General features: G+C 42.0%; 3 protein-coding genes across 13 annotated transcripts in view; 2 read left to right on the forward strand and 1 right to left on the reverse strand.

The window, feature by feature from the left end:
* Positions 1–7,382, forward strand: LOC115168062 (double-strand-break repair protein rad21 homolog). 5 transcript variants are annotated; one of them, XM_029722947.1, is made up of 14 exons: positions 1–23; positions 622–825; positions 1,084–1,213; positions 1,353–1,452; positions 1,623–1,726; positions 1,904–2,032; positions 2,242–2,307; positions 3,166–3,285; positions 3,520–3,749; positions 4,004–4,091; positions 4,268–4,407; positions 4,557–4,670; positions 6,170–6,247; positions 6,544–7,382. In XM_029722947.1, the coding sequence occupies exons 2-14, from the start codon at positions 679–681 to the stop codon at positions 6,724–6,726; spliced, it is 1,629 nt and encodes a 542-aa protein (XP_029578807.1). In that variant the 5' UTR covers positions 1–23; positions 622–678; the 3' UTR covers positions 6,727–7,382. The 5 variants fall into 5 exon arrangements, with proteins under 5 accessions (XP_029578807.1, XP_029578806.1, XP_029578805.1 ...); XM_029722946.1 differs by lacking the exon at positions 1–23 and adding an exon at positions 64–120; XM_029722945.1 differs by lacking the exon at positions 1–23 and adding an exon at positions 69–332.
* A 277-nt stretch (positions 7,383–7,659) lies between these two features.
* Positions 7,660–15,892, forward strand: LOC115168060 (syntaphilin). Of its 7 annotated transcripts, none has more exons than XM_029722938.1 (6): positions 7,660–8,632; positions 8,932–8,991; positions 10,448–10,552; positions 10,783–10,902; positions 11,320–11,469; positions 13,442–15,892. In XM_029722938.1, the coding sequence occupies exons 2-6, from the start codon at positions 8,954–8,956 to the stop codon at positions 14,760–14,762; spliced, it is 1,734 nt and encodes a 577-aa protein (XP_029578798.1). In that variant the 5' UTR covers positions 7,660–8,632; positions 8,932–8,953; the 3' UTR covers positions 14,763–15,892. The 7 variants fall into 7 exon arrangements, with proteins under 7 accessions (XP_029578798.1, XP_029578800.1, XP_029578797.1 ...); XM_029722940.1 differs by having other exon boundaries at positions 7,660–7,821; XM_029722937.1 differs by having other exon boundaries at positions 7,660–8,991.
* A 266-nt stretch (positions 15,893–16,158) lies between these two features.
* Positions 16,159–18,140, reverse strand: part of LOC115168063 (peptidyl-prolyl cis-trans isomerase FKBP1A) — a 2,556-nt gene continuing 574 nt past the window's right edge. Inside the window, exons 3-5 of the mRNA XM_029722949.1 lie at positions 17,832–17,944; positions 17,369–17,544; positions 16,159–17,189 (exon numbers count right to left, since the gene is read on the reverse strand). Of these exons, the coding sequence (XP_029578809.1) occupies positions 17,416–17,544; positions 17,832–17,944 (242 nt within the window). The 3' untranslated portion in view covers positions 16,159–17,189; positions 17,369–17,415. The remainder of the gene's footprint in view (positions 17,190–17,368; positions 17,545–17,831; positions 17,945–18,140) is intronic.

The following is an 18,140-nucleotide window of genomic DNA, read 5'->3' on the forward strand; positions in this document are numbered from 1 at the left end:
CGCACTGATATGAAAACATACACGTATGTATCATTTTCACATTCCTATTTAACTGTTAAGCATTGCATTTTCGAATTGGCACCGATCACCCTCCATACAATCAAGCATTAAAACACAAAGGTACTGTATTTGATAAAAACGTTGAAACCTCACCGAACCATGTTGTAGCTAAATTGATAGCTATCACTTTGCTTAGACCGGTTGCTCCACTCTCGTGACATGCTGGTGCCAAATAAGCGGGCTAATATTGTTATCTCGCGCCATCGCTACCTAGCTTTTCAACGTGTTACCACCGTCAGGCTTACTTTGGACTTAAACGTGTGAGTATCGAGGTATTGTATTTTATCTGAAAACGGGGCTAACGTTGTTCAGAAATTGAACTTTTCTTTCTTCAGCTACAGTAACTAGCTAGTTAATTAATTTGCTAGCTGACCATGTAGTAACGTCAAAGGTTAGCTGTAGCTCGTTGTCAACGACGCTTTCGACAAAGTGGCGCGTTTTCATAGTCAGCTGGCAAGCTTGAAGCTAGCTAGCGAATGCTTGTTGAAAAAAATAATTTGCAAGTGAATTGTGCCATATCAAATTAACCAACTTTATGTTCTTATCAAACAACCCCCGCAGTTATCAACAGGTCGAGGACTAAGTTAAGTGATAGACCACCAAGCCAAGGCTTTCACCATGATGTTCTATACTCAGCTCTTCACATCCAAGCGCGGGCCTCTGGCCAAAATTTGGTTAGCAGCTCATTGGGAGCGGAAAATCACCAAAACTCATGTGTTTGAATGCAATTTGGAGAGCACCATCAAAGACATAATCTCCCCACAGGTAAGCTAAACTTTGTTCTGTCCTCAAAAGTGTACAAACAATGGGATGAAATGTGTTTGCCTCTGTTTTAACGTTTGTTAGGCCGATGTTAGCTCACTATCATGTACTCTTGTTTTCTACTTCAATGCTTTTTTTTGTCTCAATGTCTAAAAAATAATATCTGATACCGGTAGCCTCACAATGAGCACATCACCGATTAAATGACTGATAACTTAGATCTGCCTCTGTTTGTCTCTGCTTGTGTGCAATCATGTTTAGATAAAGATCGGCTTACGAACTTCTGGCCACCTACTCCTGGGAATAGTGAGGATATACTTCAGAAAAGCCAAATATCTCCTTGCTGACTGCAATGACGCTGTTGTCAAAATCAAAGTGGCCTTCAGACCAGGTTAGCCAGATATCTTTTTTGTGTGGTCAAAGTGAACATTTTAAGGACAGTAACTCCATGTTATTCTGATCATTAGAAGAATATATCAGCTGAAGTTTTGTATCAAATGATACATTTATTTCTGTTGTGTCACCATCAGGACAGACTGACATGCCTGTTGAGGCACTGGAGGCCACACTTAAAGCAATCACGTTAATGGAGGATTTCACTGACTTCGATTCCCAGCTACCAGACGCAAAGTACTTTTGTTTTTCTTCTCGTTTCACCCGCTCACATTCAAAGCAAAAAGATATTCACCCAATACTCCATTTAGGCTAGTTTCAGTAGATCGTGGGGGTGTGGATGCATCACATCACAGTATTTGTATCAAAAAGTAATTTGTTATGTTCTCTCCTCTCTCTGACCCTAGTGCCATAGGTTTTGTGGATCATTTTTCACTGAATCAGTGCCGAACAGAGGACATCACCCTCAAAGAGGATTTTGGAAATAGCTTTCTCACATTTGAGGACTTTGGTATGTGTTAGGGTTGCTACTCCACAGTACCTGCCTGTGTCTCCCTCAAAGTTAGTTTACCCTCACTTTCAAAACCCTCGTTTTATCTTGCCTTCTCGCCATAGCCCACCTTTCTGTCCTTCACTCACATTGCTGTCAGTAACTTTCTTTGACTTACTCTGTATCAAAACATTTTAGGTGATGAGACCCAGTCTCACCAAGGGGGCATGTTAGACGTGAGTTTCCTAAGCCTGGCCCAGCAAGGAGATGCTTTTGGCGATGAGAACACAGGCTTGGACATCCTGGGTGACGTCCTGACAGGGTTAGGTAGGTTACTTTCTAAATGTTATCCGTTACTCCCCAAACCTGCATCCTGACCTGAACTCTCAGGAGCAGATTCACTTTAAGATAACATATCGGTTCCACATCTGAACACATCAACTATGTTCAAATGCAAACCTAGACAACGTCTCAAATTCCTTTCCAAATCCTGTGTAGACTTTTTGCCAGTTCCAGTGAGCATGCTGTTTTGACAGATTTTTTAGAAGCTGAACAACAAAATATGTTGCCGGAGACTGCTCTGATGGATGTTAACCAAGAAGGTAATTTTGTGTTTATTTTGCTTCTGTCTTTTAGGAAACTTCTAACCCTGTCTAAATATTCACTGTAGCTGTAGATATTGGTATGAAGGTGTCTCCATCTGTATGAGACCACAGTTCTACCACAGATAGAACAACAAGACAGATATTTCAGTGGATGTATAAATGTGAAGCATCCGCTTGGCGTTTCCACTCACTACCAAATATGGTAGTGAGAGGAAGCCCAGTGGCCAGCAGTGGGAGATGATGGAACGAGATGGATTTTGGCCGACATTCTGTTAATTTACTTGTCGATGAAACATTTGATCTCAATACAGTTTTCTGTTCCCAAAACTACAATCTATTATGAACTGTTTAGGAGTGCAAAGTTCAATTGAATTATTGCACACGCACTTCACAGACTAGGCGTTCCCCAACGTAAATATGCAAATGCAGGATAGAATGCGCCATTAGGATCTCGCTAGCTCATGCTTGGCTCTGTCCACCTCTTTGCTTGTTCTGCCCGCTATGGCTCCTTTGTTCCCACTTGAAACGACAGGCTGTGATCTTTCTTGGTTTATTTATAAAAAATCTTTGGTTCTACTTTGTGCAAGTGTTGAAGTGCCCTCTCTGGCAGCAAGTGGCAGTGCATACTGGAAAATTATCCTTTCATTTTTCAGGTGCCATTTTCAGTTTGTTAACTTTGCAGCAAGTAAATTAGATTTTTCCGGTGCTGGAACTTTTTTCCCAAAATGGGGTGCTTGCTTCATCATTATTGCATTATACAGTATAATATTAATCCATTGTATGCTGTCCCTGGCTACTTTATGGTATCACATTAGTAGACTGAGACGGCATGCCCTTTATTCCAAAACCTTGCAGGTCGTCCAGACAGCTCTACTACATCTGTACCCATGGAGGAGGATCACCCTGTCCTGAATGAGACAACTCTGTTGGGCAATGAGGAGGAGGGCTTCGCTCTGGAGCCTGTCACTGTTACGCGTAACTATTTAGCTGCCTGACACGAAACATCTTTATACCCCAACAAGGCCATTCTCATAAACACATTTACTGTCCTTCAAACACACAATTATCTAACTGGGTACAACCTCTAACACACATCAAAGCCATAAGTAACACATCATCCTGTTACTTATTACCTGCGGTGGAAACTTGTGTGAAAAGCATAGGTAAGCCTTTGGAGTTAAACCTTCTGTTTGCCTTCCGCTTCCTTAGCAACCTTAGAGAGGAAGAAGGGGAAGAGGAGAAGGAGACTGGTGGTGGACCAGGCCAAGGAGCTGTCCAACCAGGCCATCAAGGAGCAACTCTCTGACTATTCAGATCTCACTGCCCCACTGGACATTGCCCCTCCTACCCGCCAACTCATGCAATGGAAAGAGAGTGGCGGGGTGGACAGGCTTTTTAGTCACCTCTGTGCCCCTGTCATTCATCCACACCTGCAACAGGTAAGCAGGGTGTGAAATTAACATCTGTCCCATCAGTCAAATGTAGGTTGACATATTTACCTGTAATGTTTCTCATCTGTTCCATAAAAAAATACAGGTTTAGCTTAAGAATGTTGTTCCACCTCATTCATACCTACAATAGATACATATTGTATTCCACACTTAAGTGAGGAAATTTAATTCACATCTGTAACCAGTGATGTATAGCAGCAGTGCATTTTGTTTCAACAACTGCCCCCATTCTGTCTCTGCAGCTCTATTCCAGGGATGTGTTTCGTGGGAAAACAGATGGAGTGGTCAATGAAGACGACCACGAAGAGATGAGAGAGGAGATACATGAGGGTAGGAGGTCATATTTACAGAGAGCAACACCATGTTATAGAAATTATCGTCTGAGAACATTACGCTAGCCATTACATGATATGAAATTGGGAGAATTAAAGTGCCCCCGGACTCCATTACCTTTGAACTGTTATGTTTCCTATTTGGGTTTATACATTTTATGTGTTTCTGTACAGTGGAAACAGATGCGAGCACCTTGCTCAGTGTCCTGCATGAGACCATGGATCCTGAGAGAATTGGACACAATGTGGAGCTCACTCCTCTGCACCACTATGGGAATGACAACCCACCTGAATACCTCTGGGACGCAGTACATGTAAAGAGCTCAACATGAACACAAAATATGCCTTTTCACCATACAAAATACTTCATATAACCTTTATTCAACAAGGTTATCCTATTGTCTAACTTTGTCTGACAACTTTCCTTGTTCCCTCTTTCTCATTTCCCCCTCTTGTCTCTCAGGATGGGAGTAGGTTGGCGGTCTCTCACACTGAGCTCCCGTCTGAGGATTCCATGCATGTTCATCCTTCTGGAATGGAAAGGGAAACTCCATCGACTGTGACACGGAACACACAGGTGCTTTCACATGCTTTGAATACACCCATAGACACGCATATACACTACCAGTCAAAAGTTTTAGAACACCTACTCATTCAAAGGTTTCTTTATTTTTACTATTTTCTACATTGTATGGAATCATGAATCCTGTAGTAACCAAAAAAGTGTGAAACAAATCAAAATATTTTATATTTGAGATTTTTCAAATAGCCACCCTTTGTCTTGATGACAGCTTTGCACACTCTTGGCATTCTCTCAACCAGCTTCAGGAGGAAGTCACCTGGAATGCATTTCAATTAGCAAGTGTGCCTTCTTAAAAGTTAATTTGACATGAAGGTCAGTCAATACGGAAAATGTCAAGAACTTTGAAAGTTTCTTCAAGTGCAGTTGCAAAAACCATCAAGTGCTATGATGAAACTGGCTCTCATGAGGACCGCTACAGGAAAGGAAGACCCAGAGTTACCTCTGCTGCAGTGGATAAGTTCATTAGAGTTACCAGCCTCAGAAATCGCAGCCCAAATAAATGCTTCAGAGTTCAAGTAACAGACACATCTCAACATCAACTGTTCAGAGGAGACTGAGTGAATCAGGCCTTCATGGTCGAATTGCTGCAAAGAAACCACTACTAAAGGACACCAATAAGAAGAGACCTGCTTGGGCCAAGAAACACGAGCAATGGACATTAGACCGGTGGAAATCTGTCCTTTGGTCTGATGAATCCAAATTTTAGATTTTTGATTCTAACCGCAGTGTCTTTGTGAGTAGGTGAATGGATGATCTCCGCATGTGTGGTTCCCACCATGAAGTGTGGAGGAAAAGGTGTGGGGGTGCTTTGCTGGCCTCCACAATCACCCGACCTCAACCCAATTGAGATGGTTTGGGATGAGTTGGACCGCAGAATGAAGGAAAAGCAGCCAACAAGTGCTCAGTATATGTGGGAACTCCTTCAAGACTGAAGCATACTGTGAAAGCAACCCAATACTTTTTTGGAATGTTCTGCAATGGCCAAGTCAATCACCTGACCCCAAGAACAAGCAGGAACTGAAGACAGCTGCAGTAAAGGCCTGGCAGAGCTTCACCAGGGAAGAAACTAGCATCTGGTGATGTCTATGGGTTCCAGACTTAAGGCAGTCATTGACTGCAAAATATTTGCAACCAAGTATTAAAATTCACAATTTATGATGATGTTAGTTTGTCCAATTACTTTTCAGACCCGAAAATGTTGTATTAAAATGGTTGTAATTCCTACACGGTTCATACAATAATTTTGACAAAACCCTTAAATTAATGATGAAAGTACACTAGAAGCACATCTTCATTGTTTCCTTTCAAATCCGTTGTGGTAGCGTACAGAGCCCAAATTGTGTCACTGTCAAAATACTTTTGGACCTGACTGTATATACACACACACACACACACTTGCACGCACTTACACACACATACAAACACACACGGTCATCATGAGTGTGGTGTGACGTATGGTACACTCTGTAATGTGTTGCTATCTCAAACTACAGTCTATGGTGGACAGCCAGGATGACTTTGAAGAGAAGAGGATGACCAGCCGAGCACAGAAACTACTAAATGCTCTCAAAGTAAGAACCTGATACCCCTATGCAGCAGGGCATCCATTCTTACACTTAGTCAGCTTGTTAGCTTGATTACGATCTGACCCAGAAATCCTCAGTCACTGAGGACAGGGATATTAAAGAGGATTGGGCAGGATTAGGGGACAATCAGTGGAAATGAAGTTGCTGCGATTGTGTGTTGTGTTATAACAAACAGGGATGGGATTTTCCCTTATCTGACATTTATCCTTCATATAAAACAGAAACTGACCTATCCCTGAGACAAAATGTTCATGTTCTGTTGTCCTGACATCCCTGAACAGATTCAGAGCAGCAACGCCATGTTCAGCCTAAAGACGCTGTGTGAGAGGAACAGTCGCTCCCAGGCTGCAGCCACCTTCTTCTGCCTTCTGGTGCTGAAGAAACAACAGGCCCTTGACCTGCACCAAAGCGAGCCTTACGCTGACATTATAGCCACTCCTGGACCCAGGTTCTATGAGACGTAGAGGAGGACTCGTAGTGGAGGAAGGAGGAGGTTTTGATATGAAGACGCCTTGTTCCTAGACTCACTGCTCTGTCAACAACTGCACAAACTCTGTAGTGGTCTTGACACCCTCATCAAATGTGGACCTTAGGAGGGTAGCGTCTCAGAGGATAGACGCTGATTGAGAACTGAATACACCAATAAATATAATTTCGATAAAAGTGACCAAACTGGGTTCTGACATAAAGCACTTACCAGCACTACTGAGATAGTTATGGTACCTCAATGTATCTCCCAGGGCCCAAACCCAAGTTAGTCACTCACTCCCTTTATGAGAAAACAAGGCTTGCTACAAGACATTATTTGGACAGAGTTATCGTCTGATTTGGGTCACAGTAAAAGTTTATGAATGTTCTGTTATTTTGTTCAGGTGCTTTAGCTTTACTTGTTTGAGTAATATGGTTTGTTATTTATTATGCTGACAGACTTAGATTTTTTAGATTGACCAATTTCAGTAATAAGGGTGGTTTTGGTAGTGTTTTTAACTAAGCTATTTTTTTTACTTGTTACTGTGTTTTTATTCTTAAAGGTATGTAAATATACCCAGCGAATCTTATTTTAATGATAAGAGGCTTAATGTAAAATGTGTAAAGTCTCAATTAAAAGAAGTACAAATTCACCATAGGATGAAGAACTAATACTTTTATGTGTAATGTTGATCCAATGGCAAGGATTTGAATGAGTCTGTGTATTGAATTCTACATGCCTATATCGCTGTTGCCCTGATCATGTCCTTGTCCCTTATGCCCTTGCCACTTGTAAATAGACTGCCTAACAAGCTTTTATCTCAGACCATCCCCACCAATGGTAGGTGTTAGATAATTGCCGAATGATGCGGCATGATTCACTGTCTCTTTAAGAGAATCCGTTGCAGTGTAACCCTACGCAATTGCCTCTGTTCACTTCATGGCGGGCTCGGCATGGATTCTCATCAGCAGCACAGCATCCATGTACAGATACATGCCACTAGTGACGGTTCTCACGCATTCCACCAGAAGTCCTGCGGGGACCAATTCTACACCAGGATGTAGGACTATTTATCGGCCTGGCAAATATGGTACCATAAATGTTGGGAATCGTGTCATCTTTACTGTACTGTTATGTCAGAGATCACAGTCGGGTAATCGCTGCATGAGAGGAGGCTTTTATTATATCCCCTATCAGTTACCTATGTAGGGTACAGCCTGGACGTAATTAGTTTGTCAGCTATTCCTGCCTCATCCCGAAGATTCTAAACATTGGATGGGATGTTTAGGTTCACCGGGAAATGATGTTGGCTGGTAGGATGTTGTTTTTAGATTTATACTGGCATATAATCTATAGTAGACTAGTATTTGTTTTCTATCATTTCCATGTCTGTTGCACGGAATTGCAACTGATATTTCGCATGTCTTTCTGCTCCTTGTCAATTCGTCAACATTGCGCGCGGCTTTATTATCTAAAAAAAATATTGTGAAGGCAATATTCAATTTGTTCAAGGACGAAACCACAGCGCTCTTTGCCCTTTCGCATTCTACAGATGATGTAAAGCACCATGCTCAACTTTATTCAGTAATTTCACGAAAACTAGGTAGCCTACTACGGACATAGGCCTATTACTGCATGTCAATCAAATGATCGTAGACGGCGTACATGCAACCTGTTAATTCACCATCCTACAGTTATGCCGCCTGATGCTCACTATTACGTAAGAAGTACATTGCGTGTCCCCACCACCTGTTGCACAGGGGCCCCTCAATCATTATCCAAGGGTACTGTAGGGTAGGCCCTGCCTCTGCCACTTTCCTGTGTTGCTCAAATGCACTGTGTCCTCAACTGTCCCATTGACACAGTGACTACAGACACCGATATAACAAGACATATCACAGGTATGCTGTTTTGTTTATTCGCTGCTTTGTGCTCAGCAGGGTTTTTCGCTTTGATCATACTTTTTTTTATCCATTATTGTTTGAGATCGATTAAAAACAATGATAGTACAGCAAAGCTAGGCTGCTCAGCTCAGTCACAGCCACAGACGTGCTGATGAGGCAATCCTGTTTTGCACAGCACTTTTTAAAATATGTCCCTGTCCCAGTTGGGCTGGCTTAGTTTTGTTATTTCCTTTGCTGTTTGCATCTCTTCATTGGATTTTGATATATGTTTATTCCCATCTGTCTGTGGTTTCCAGGGATGGCGTGTGCAGCAGTGAGATGGCGATGAACTCACAGAACGCCCTGTGCCTTTCCTGGTCTGTCTTGTGAAAGGCTTATTTATCTGTTAAAGAGCTCCTGATAGCCAGACTGGTTTACTCATCGATGGTCTCCTAACAGGCAGGGCAGGCAGGGCCACAACAAACCATCAAAATACTTAATTGTTTTATGTTGAATGTGTTTCTTTAATGCACCATTTGAGTCCATCCCACTGGGCACACCACATAATTTCAATGTGTAAATGTGGGTAATATTTGGTTGAGACGTTGATCAATGAGATTTCAACCTTTATTCACCCACTAAAAAAGACTGCCTGAAGTTTGTTGATATCCCAATGTGTTATCACTATGCTTTCAACCATCTAAAAGCACAACCAAATTCCAATGGGGAAAAACAATTTCAGATGTTTTGCTTTATTTGTCATCTAAATGTATTATCTGCGCTTTCAACCATTTTAAAAGCACAACAAAGTGGGAAATGGGAATACAATGTCAGATATTTTTAATTTATACAACAATTTGTTCAAGATTCTAAGGCAGATTATTAAAAGCAATTGTGAAGATCTCCACAGACCTGTGACCTTTGCATGCTATCTTGAACATGTACGCTTTCTATGATTACATACAAAGTCATTTATAGTTACAGTAGGCTAACCTAAAAATGTGGCCAAGGATGTGTTACTCATTTTAAGGTTGAATAAATACTGTTACATTCGTTTGTAAAACGGCCTTAACTGTAGGCTTTTTACTGTATTACACAAATATTATTGAATTGTTTTTGGTTGACGCAGAATAGTTTCATCTGAGCCACTGGCTTAATCGCATTCTTTAACTTTTATTTGGGGTTTAGTTGGAGACGTGAATCCAACATATCATTATTTTACTTGTCGACAAGTTAATAGGCTATTTACTGTATTGAAAAAGTGATATTGAGTTGTGTTTGGCTGTCAACAAATTCCAGTTTGTCTACAAATGAAAACGTTAATGTTGGATTCACATTTCCATCTCAACTAATAATCAAACTTAATGAACAGGACTAAATCAAATAAAACTTTATTTTAAGTGCATTTATAGTTTGATTTGATTTAGTCCTATTCTTTAACTTATATTTTTGGTTGAGCTGGAGATGTGAATACAACATATCAATTATCAATTTATAGACAAACTGGAATTAAAGCTAGACTAAGTGGCACAGATGGAACTATCCAAGCAGAAGATACATTTCCTTAAAATGCTCATTTGGTTGCGTTGACAACAAATTAATAATGTATATGTTGCATTCACATCTTCATCTCAACCAAAAATGTGATTCAACCAGTATGTGCCCAGTGGGATTACATAGGATTATGTCCTTGACCTGAGATTAAAAGTGGAATCTGGTAGGCAGAGAAAATGTCCACAAAATGTATTGCTTTTCCACAATAGTTTTTAACAGATTACCTCCTGACTACTTCCATTCTGTTTTCTCTATGTTTGTACATTATGTATTATGCAGTCCATCTTTGAGCCATCTTCCTAGTTTTCCTCTTGGAGCCAGCAGCAGGTGGTCCACACCCATGTCACTCCCTCAAAGTCGGAAGCCCTCTGCAGGTCAGCGCAGGTAATGCTGCTCCCTTCTCTCCCGATATGGTATTTTTGCTAATGTGTGAAAGCGATGATGTATGAAAATGACGGCACCAAGAAGCACACGCATACTAGGGTAATTTAGTGCCACATGTATAGTGTGTGAGTTGTTGGAAACAATGCATTGATTTTGTTTGTTTTCTTAATTTTAGTGACTGAAGAGAAGTCCAATCAATATGTAACATTAACATTGCCTCTCTGTTACAGGCGGCCAGTGGCCACTAGCAGTGGGTGCCATTCCTATATCGATGCCTCCAATACCAACACTTACCCCGGCAGGGCTAGTGAGGGTAGTCCTACAGCCCGGACATATCCTGGCACACCTAAGTAAAACAGAGCATCTGTACATCATATGCAAGACACATGCAAACATAATTTTGTTTTAAGAATAGTTTTTTTAGGTCGAGGCCAAAATATCATGCAATAAAGATGATTCAGAAGAAAACAGGAAATGTTTTTAGAATAAGGTGCAGCATCTGCCCTGCAATAAAAGGACAAATAAAAAATGTAATGTAGTCTTGAGATTCATAATTTATTATGAAAATCGAAAGGTGCCGAGCTTGCATAAAAACCCCACTGACATCTACTCATACGATATAAAGCAGGCTGCTCACCTCAGTGAAAACGAATTCCTCTTCCTCAACCTCTCTTATGATGACAGTTCTTAACAGTTCATTATCTGATCATCTGATGCATAACTGATAATCACTATAAACTCTCTTTCACACCCCTATGCAAACCCAGGCATCAGGTGAAGCATGCAACCTGCAGTGATAACCATGGGATTCGGCCCCCCACACCAGAGCAGTACCTCACCCCGCTGCAGCAGAAGGAGGTGTGTATCAGACACCTGCGAGCCAGGCTGAGGGAGAATATCCAGAGGCTGCAGCACAGGTGAGTCTGAAGGGATGCGTTGTGACAAGTCGTGACAAAGAAGCAGAATAGTGGCTGACGTGTTTAAAAATAGCATATTGTAGATATAGAAGTGGCTCTTCCACAACCCAGCTCGTCGGTTGCATTCAACCACATTGTGATTACAAAAATAGCAACATCAATAACGGTCTAGCATTTCACTACAGAAACTGGCCTGGGATAGTATTTCTAAGACTTCTCTATTGCATTACCTTTTAAATCTAGAATCCTTCATGGACTACTGTATTTATTATGGATCCCCATTACTTTTCCTGGGGTACAGCAAAAGTAGGCCATCATTGTAAATAACAATGTGTTCTTAACTGACTTGCCTAGTTAAATAAAGGTTATATAAGAAAATAAAAAATTGTGCGTATGTTATTGTGTGTGTGTGTGTGTATGTCTGTGCCTATGTTTGTGTTGCTTCACAGTCCCCGCTGTTCCATAAGGTGTATTTTTATCAGTTTTTTTAAATCTAATTTTACTGCTTGCATCAGTTACATGATGTGGAATAGAGTTCCATGTAGTCATGGCTCTATGTAGTACTGTGTGCCTCCCATAGTCTGTTCTGGACTTGGGGACTGTGAAGAGACATCTTGTGGCATGTCTTGTGGGGTATGCATGGGTGTCCGAGCTGTGCGCCAGTAGTTCAAACAGACAGCTTGGTGGATTGAACATTTCAATACCTCTCATAAATACAAGTAGTGATGATGTCAATCTCTCCTCCACTTTGAGTCAGGAGAGATTGACATGCATATTATGAATATTATCTCTCTGTGTACATCCAAGGGCCAACCGTGCTGCACTGTTCTGAGCCAATTGCAATTTTCTTAAGTCCCTTTTTGTGGCACCTAACCACACGACTGAACAGTAGTCCAGGTGCGACAAAACTAGGGCCTGTAGGACCTGCCTTGTTGATAGTGCTGTTAAGGTAGAGCAGCGCTTTATTATGGACAGACTTATCCCCATCTTAGCTACTGTTGAATCAAAATGTTTTGACTATGACAGTTTATAATCCAGGGTTACTCCAAGCAGTTTAGTCACCTCAACTTTCTCAATTTCCACATTATTTATTACAAGATTAAGTTGAGGTTTAGGGTTTAGTGAATGATTTGTCCCAAATACAATGCTTTCAGTTTTAGGACTAACTTATTCCTTGCTAGCCACTCTGAAACTAACTGCAACTCTTTGTCAAGTGTTGCAGTCATTTCAGTTTACTCAAAGCCAGTGGCATGTCATTAGAAAAGATTGAAAAAAGTAAGGGGCCTAGGCAGCTGCCCTGGGGAATTCCTGATTCTACCTGGATTATGTTGGAGAGGCTTCCATTAAAGAACACCCTCTGTGTTCTGTTAGACAGGTAACTCTTTATCCACAATATAGCAGGGGGTGTAAAGCCATAACACATACATTTTTTCCAGCAGCAGACTATGATCGATAATGTCAAAACCCGCTCTGAGATCTAACAAAACAGCCCCCGCAATCTTTTTATCATCAATTTCTCTCAACCAATCATCAGTCATTTGTGTAAGTGCTGTGCTTGTTGAATGTCCTTCCCTATAAGCATGCTGAAAGTTTGTTGTCAATTTGTTTACTGTAAAATAGCATTGTATCTGGTCAAACACTATTTTTTGGGGGGTGAAACTGCCACGTCTGTTTGGGATATTACAACAACAAAGAAGTTACTGCAAACAACAAACACTGTTTTTCCCCTTCTGACATTATTGTACATGTGATAGAATAGCAGAATATGTACTGCCATTTTTTTGCCACACTGCTCGACGCACCTTACTTCAGGTTTGTCCACAAAACAATAACTAAAGTGCTGGGGTGGACAGTGGTGCTGTTTCCCCTAATGCAGATTCTGTCTTTAAGGCATACCACACATTTATTCTCTGCCCTAGGTAGCCCACATACTTTCAACCTCTCTTTTTCTCTCTCTTTCTCTCTCTCTCAGGGACAGTGAGATAGCTGAGATGAAGACCCAGCTGTGTCGGATGCAGGAGGACTGGATAGTGGAAGAGTGTCACCGTGTGGAGGCCCAGCTGGCTCTGAAGCAGGCGCGCAGAGAGATCCAGCACCTGCACGAGGTCGTGGAGACAGTACGATCAAACCTCGGCACCCCAGAAAAAGCACCCTATGACAAAAAGCCATACCTCTCACCGCAGAGGCCCCGGCCTGCAAAGTCCCGCTCCTGTGGGTGCTCCCCAGCCAGCACCCTGAGCCGCAGCACCGCCTACACCCGGCTGAGCAGTGAGGCCCTCTATGTGGACCGCAATGGAAACGCCCCAGAGCCTGACCTGCGTGCAGCGGCACAGGTAGAAAGGGGGCGGACCCACCTGCTACTGGAGGCGGCCCTTCTGTCAGAGCAGCAAACCCCGTCTGGCCCCGCCCTGGTCCACGGCCCCTCCTCCTCTACCATGCCACGCTCCTCCACCTACGAGAGGCTGTGCAGTGGAGGGGCTGTGCTGCCCGTCTCCCACTCCTGCCACTCCCTGAGTAACAGCTGCAGGTGCAGTGGACACACCTACCTCCCTCATCACCACCTCTTCCTTCACCTCCCCCAGGAGGAGCCCCCGGCTGCAGTGGCGGCGGCTGCTGCTATCCCCGTGAGGGAGGCAAAACCGGAGGTCCGATCCCAGGCCTGCAGCCCCACCATGACCTGGGTCTCAGAGGAAGGAGGGGGAGAGGAGCTCAGCATCATCTCCCTGGCAACTACCAACATCACCCCAGCCTACTCAGAGCAACAGCTGTTCCCTCCCTCCTTGTCTTCCTCCTCTCCCCCGCAACCATTCCCTCCCTCCTTGTCTTTCTCCCCTTCTCCCCAGCTCTCCTACAACCTAGAGCCACTGTCTTCAGATGGCCACGTGGAGATGACAATGATGCCAACAGTGGCCCAAACCTGCCAGCCCAAGCCTGGGCCAATGTTGTCACCAGAGAGGCAAGGAGGCGTGACAGGGGTGGAGGATGAAGAGAAGGGTGAAGCTGTTGAGGCTGTTGAAGTTGACGGTGAAAACGTTGTGGGAGGGGAAGAGGGGGAGGACGGTGCTCCCCAGCGGAACTTCTGGAGCCGATACTTCCTGGTGGACCTGTTGGCAGTGGCCATGCCGGTGGTGCCGACAGTGGCCTGGCTGTGTCATGGGGCCCCGCGGGAGGTCATGCCTGTGTACCACATCGGTTCTCTGCTACGGGGTTGCTGCGCTGTGGCCCTTCACTCTCTGCGACGCGGGGGACGTGGCCGTGGCCCCACAAGCATGAATGGGGCGACCAATATCTGACAACTTTACTCCTTAGCCCCCTGACTTCCCTCACAGCAACCATGCAACCCCAACCTCTGAGTCACAGCCAGAACAGCAATCAGACTTTGATTTTGACTTGAACTTATATTGCTTTTTATTCTCCACCCACCACGTGTCTGATTTGAGGATGACCTTGAGATTTACATGATCTGTTTCTGTTAGATTTGTAATCATGCCTAACTATCTAGGAAATCAAATACAATAGTGATTTGATGGGGAATGCGTGAGCCTGCGTAAACTTTTTGCCACTGGTCTGCAGTGGCTCCCATGACTGCACAACTCATTGCATGTAACCCTGAGAAATGTTCAACCCTTTGCAATTAACTCACCTTAAACAGAACCTTCAAATACACACCTGCTACATTTGAACCTTGAACACTTTGATGTACTGTGTTCTCCGTGAATCTTCTCGTTGTCTTTGAAATTGGCGCGAACATCAGCAACATTTTCTTTTAGAGCTAAGTGAATGAGGGACCTGAGTGGGAGTTCTAGTTGAATGTCTTCGAAAAAATTATTTTCTCAAGAAAACAGAGGATGAGAAAAGTAGATATGTTTGCACAACGAACGGGAGATTGAGAATCTATTACTTTTCAGGGATCAAACATTTATCTTCTGGTTTCATTAATTGTATTTATAGTCCAAGGATAAGAGTAAAATTCTGAATAAGACTAGCACTGTCACTATCCATGTCCAAATGCTGAAAGCAAGTACAATGCCAGCTATGTATGTATTTGTTGGAAATATATTTGTTGAATTTCAACATTTACAATATTAGGAAATTATCAATTATTTTCAAAAGGCTAGATATTTCTTTCAAACATTGCACTTTTTTTCCACTTTTAGGACTATACTACTTGAAGTTTGTAGTGGCTTTACATTTCATCAAACATTAACCATGCAAGTCTAGTTTTTAGCCACATTATGCCGCTAATGCTACAGTGATAGATTCTTCTAAATTATTCAAATGAGGTCAAAAGCAATAAGAAAAAGCTATGATGAAGTCTTTAAAAGTGTTGATAAAATTGCACAAAAAGCTGTAGAATACAAAGTGTAAATAGATCTGGATGTATTTCTTCTTCACTTTGAAAATAAACTGAAAGTTGCCTTTGTCGGTTTGTCATCTATTGAAGTCTGCTTCGGGAGAATTAGAAACACGTGGGAATCAATATGAAATAACATTTGAAGTCTCTTTTTGACATTATTAGAACATATCCAAAGCTCTTAATGAGGAATATAATTTATTTTTATTAACCAATGGGGTGAGAGTTGACTCATTGTGTTGGGGGGGGGGGGGGGCAATTTTACATATCCATAGTTTGCTGATGTTCCTTACAATCTGTACTGGGTATGAAGAACATTTTCATCACAGATCAAGTTTTGCTTTTAGAACTTTACTAAACAAACAAAATCTTATGCAATGGTATAATGAAACAGTACTGTGAATGCAAATGTCTTCAGCCCACAAAGGTTCTCAATTTTGCATTCCCTTGTGATTACTAACGGATTTCATACATATCCTTAGCACTTCTCAGTGCATCACTAGAATTGGTCTACAGTGGAGAACCATTACTCAGATACTGTGCAACAGAATAAAAACAATGATGCAAGTAACATTTAATGTAGACATTTTTCTATCCTATTTTAAAAAACACAATATCATGCCTACTGGGTGTTAAATTATGATATTTTATTCAAACACACCATAGGAAATTGACCAATTTTGTTGAGAGGAGCCTATACTTGTCAGCATACTGTACAGCATACAAGTTATGTACTATAATAATGACCTTTAATTACACATTTTATATATATATATATATATATATATATATATGGTCTTGCCAACAGAGTGTGTGCCATGCTATTCAGTGTTTTATACAGAAAGTTGATGCAACTGAAAAAAATCTATATCAAAACATCACTAATATTAATTTAAGTCAACTTCTGTAATCCAAATTACATTACCCGATCCATTTAGGTAAACAGTTTTTATCAATTATGTCCACATTTTCAAAAAAGTTGCTAAAGCAAGGCCACTCGCGGAGCCACAAGAATGAGATCAAATGTAATATTTGTGTAATGATACTTTATCCCAAATTGTGTCTGTACCTACCCCTGATGGCAGGCATGACTTACAAATTTGAAGTAAAAAGAAAAAAACAATGCCATAAACATACATAACAGAATAAAATGACATGATATCTGAAAGGTATGGCCTATGACTTGTTAGGGTGTTCTAAGACAAGCTAGATCAAGGATAAGGTATTAAGCAAGCGACAAAAACACATTTGAATCTAAATGGAAAGGAGAGTGAAGTGCTGAAGCTATTAGACAGTCTTTTACAGGAGTCAAGTGCATTAATCTTCCTTTAGCCTTTTCCTCCATGTTCCCGAGATAGGAGTCAACCTGCAGAGGGGGACAGGGATAGTTCTGTGGTTAACAGGAGAGATGCGACAGAGGGGATTATGGGAGATGAGCACCAAAGCTTGTTACACACATTCTTATGAGCTCTTAAGCGCTTACCACTAATCTACTCTGTAGTTAAACACCAACAGTGGAGTGCAATTATTGTAGAATTCTCTCACCCTGAAAATCTGAGTGGAATTAAACACGTAACGAGTGCACACAGGTTTCACTCCAGGCCCATCAGCTCCACATCAAAGATTAGTGTAGAGTTGGGTGGGATGATGCCAGGGTGCCCTTTGCTGCCATAGGCGAAGTCCGGCGTGCAGGTCAGGGTCGCCCTCTGGCCCACGCTCATCTGAAACAAAATGTGTTCTATTTTGAAGATGTCATTGAATAACATAACCATCCCCATTGTGTCCTTACAAAATCACTCCTAAACCCATTTTTTGATTTTCCAAATGAATGAAACAAATGGTTTAATCATTAACATTTTAGTAATTTAGCAGACCCTCTTATCCAGAGTGGCTCACGACTTACAGTAGTGAGCACATACATTTTTCATACTGGTCCCCGTGGTAATTGAACCCTGCATTACAAACGCCATGCTCTACCAACTGGGCCACACACCCAGGAGAACCTTACCTGGCCAACCCCCTCCTCCCAGCCACGGATCACCTCCTGCTTGCCAATCTTGAACTTGAAAGGCGTGCCTCTGTCCCGGGATGAGTCAAACTTGGTTCCATCAGTCAGTGAGCCTGCGTGAAATAGAGTATTGAGAGAAAGTCATAGATCTGTGTAGCTAACGTTACCTGCATTTTTGTCCCCTCACAAATACTGTAGCTAGTTACCGTTTGATAGCATCCATATGGATATGCATATCCCCTGGATAAATAAACATCCACAGTAAACAAATAAAGCTATTCAACAATGGAAAGTTGGTTAACACCCGTC

This window comes from Salmo trutta, chromosome 30 (assembly GCF_901001165.1).
Source record: "Salmo trutta chromosome 30, fSalTru1.1, whole genome shotgun sequence".
Classification (NCBI taxonomy): domain Eukaryota; kingdom Metazoa; phylum Chordata; class Actinopteri; order Salmoniformes; family Salmonidae; genus Salmo; species Salmo trutta.

Bases quoted from the DNA above. Each gene is read 5' to 3' on its own strand.
- LOC115168062 (XM_029722947.1), top strand. From the start codon at position 679: ATGATGTTCTATACTCAGCTCTTCACATCCAAGCGCGGGCCTCTGGCC. The intron at 3,286-3,519 runs GTAACTATTTAG...CCGCTTCCTTAG, and splicing joins GGAGCCTGTCACTGTTACGC to CAACCTTAGAGAGGAAGAAG. The intron at 6,248-6,543 runs GTAAGAACCTGA...ATCCCTGAACAG, and splicing joins AACTACTAAATGCTCTCAAA to ATTCAGAGCAGCAACGCCAT.
- LOC115168060 (XM_029722936.1), top strand. From the start codon at position 10,356: ATGTATTGCTTTTCCACAATAGTTTTTAACAGATTACCTCCTGACTAC. The intron at 10,553-10,782 runs GTAATGCTGCTC...TCTCTGTTACAG, and splicing joins CCCTCTGCAGGTCAGCGCAG to GCGGCCAGTGGCCACTAGCA. The intron at 11,470-13,441 runs GTGAGTCTGAAG...TCTCTCTCTCAG, and splicing joins ATCCAGAGGCTGCAGCACAG to GGACAGTGAGATAGCTGAGA.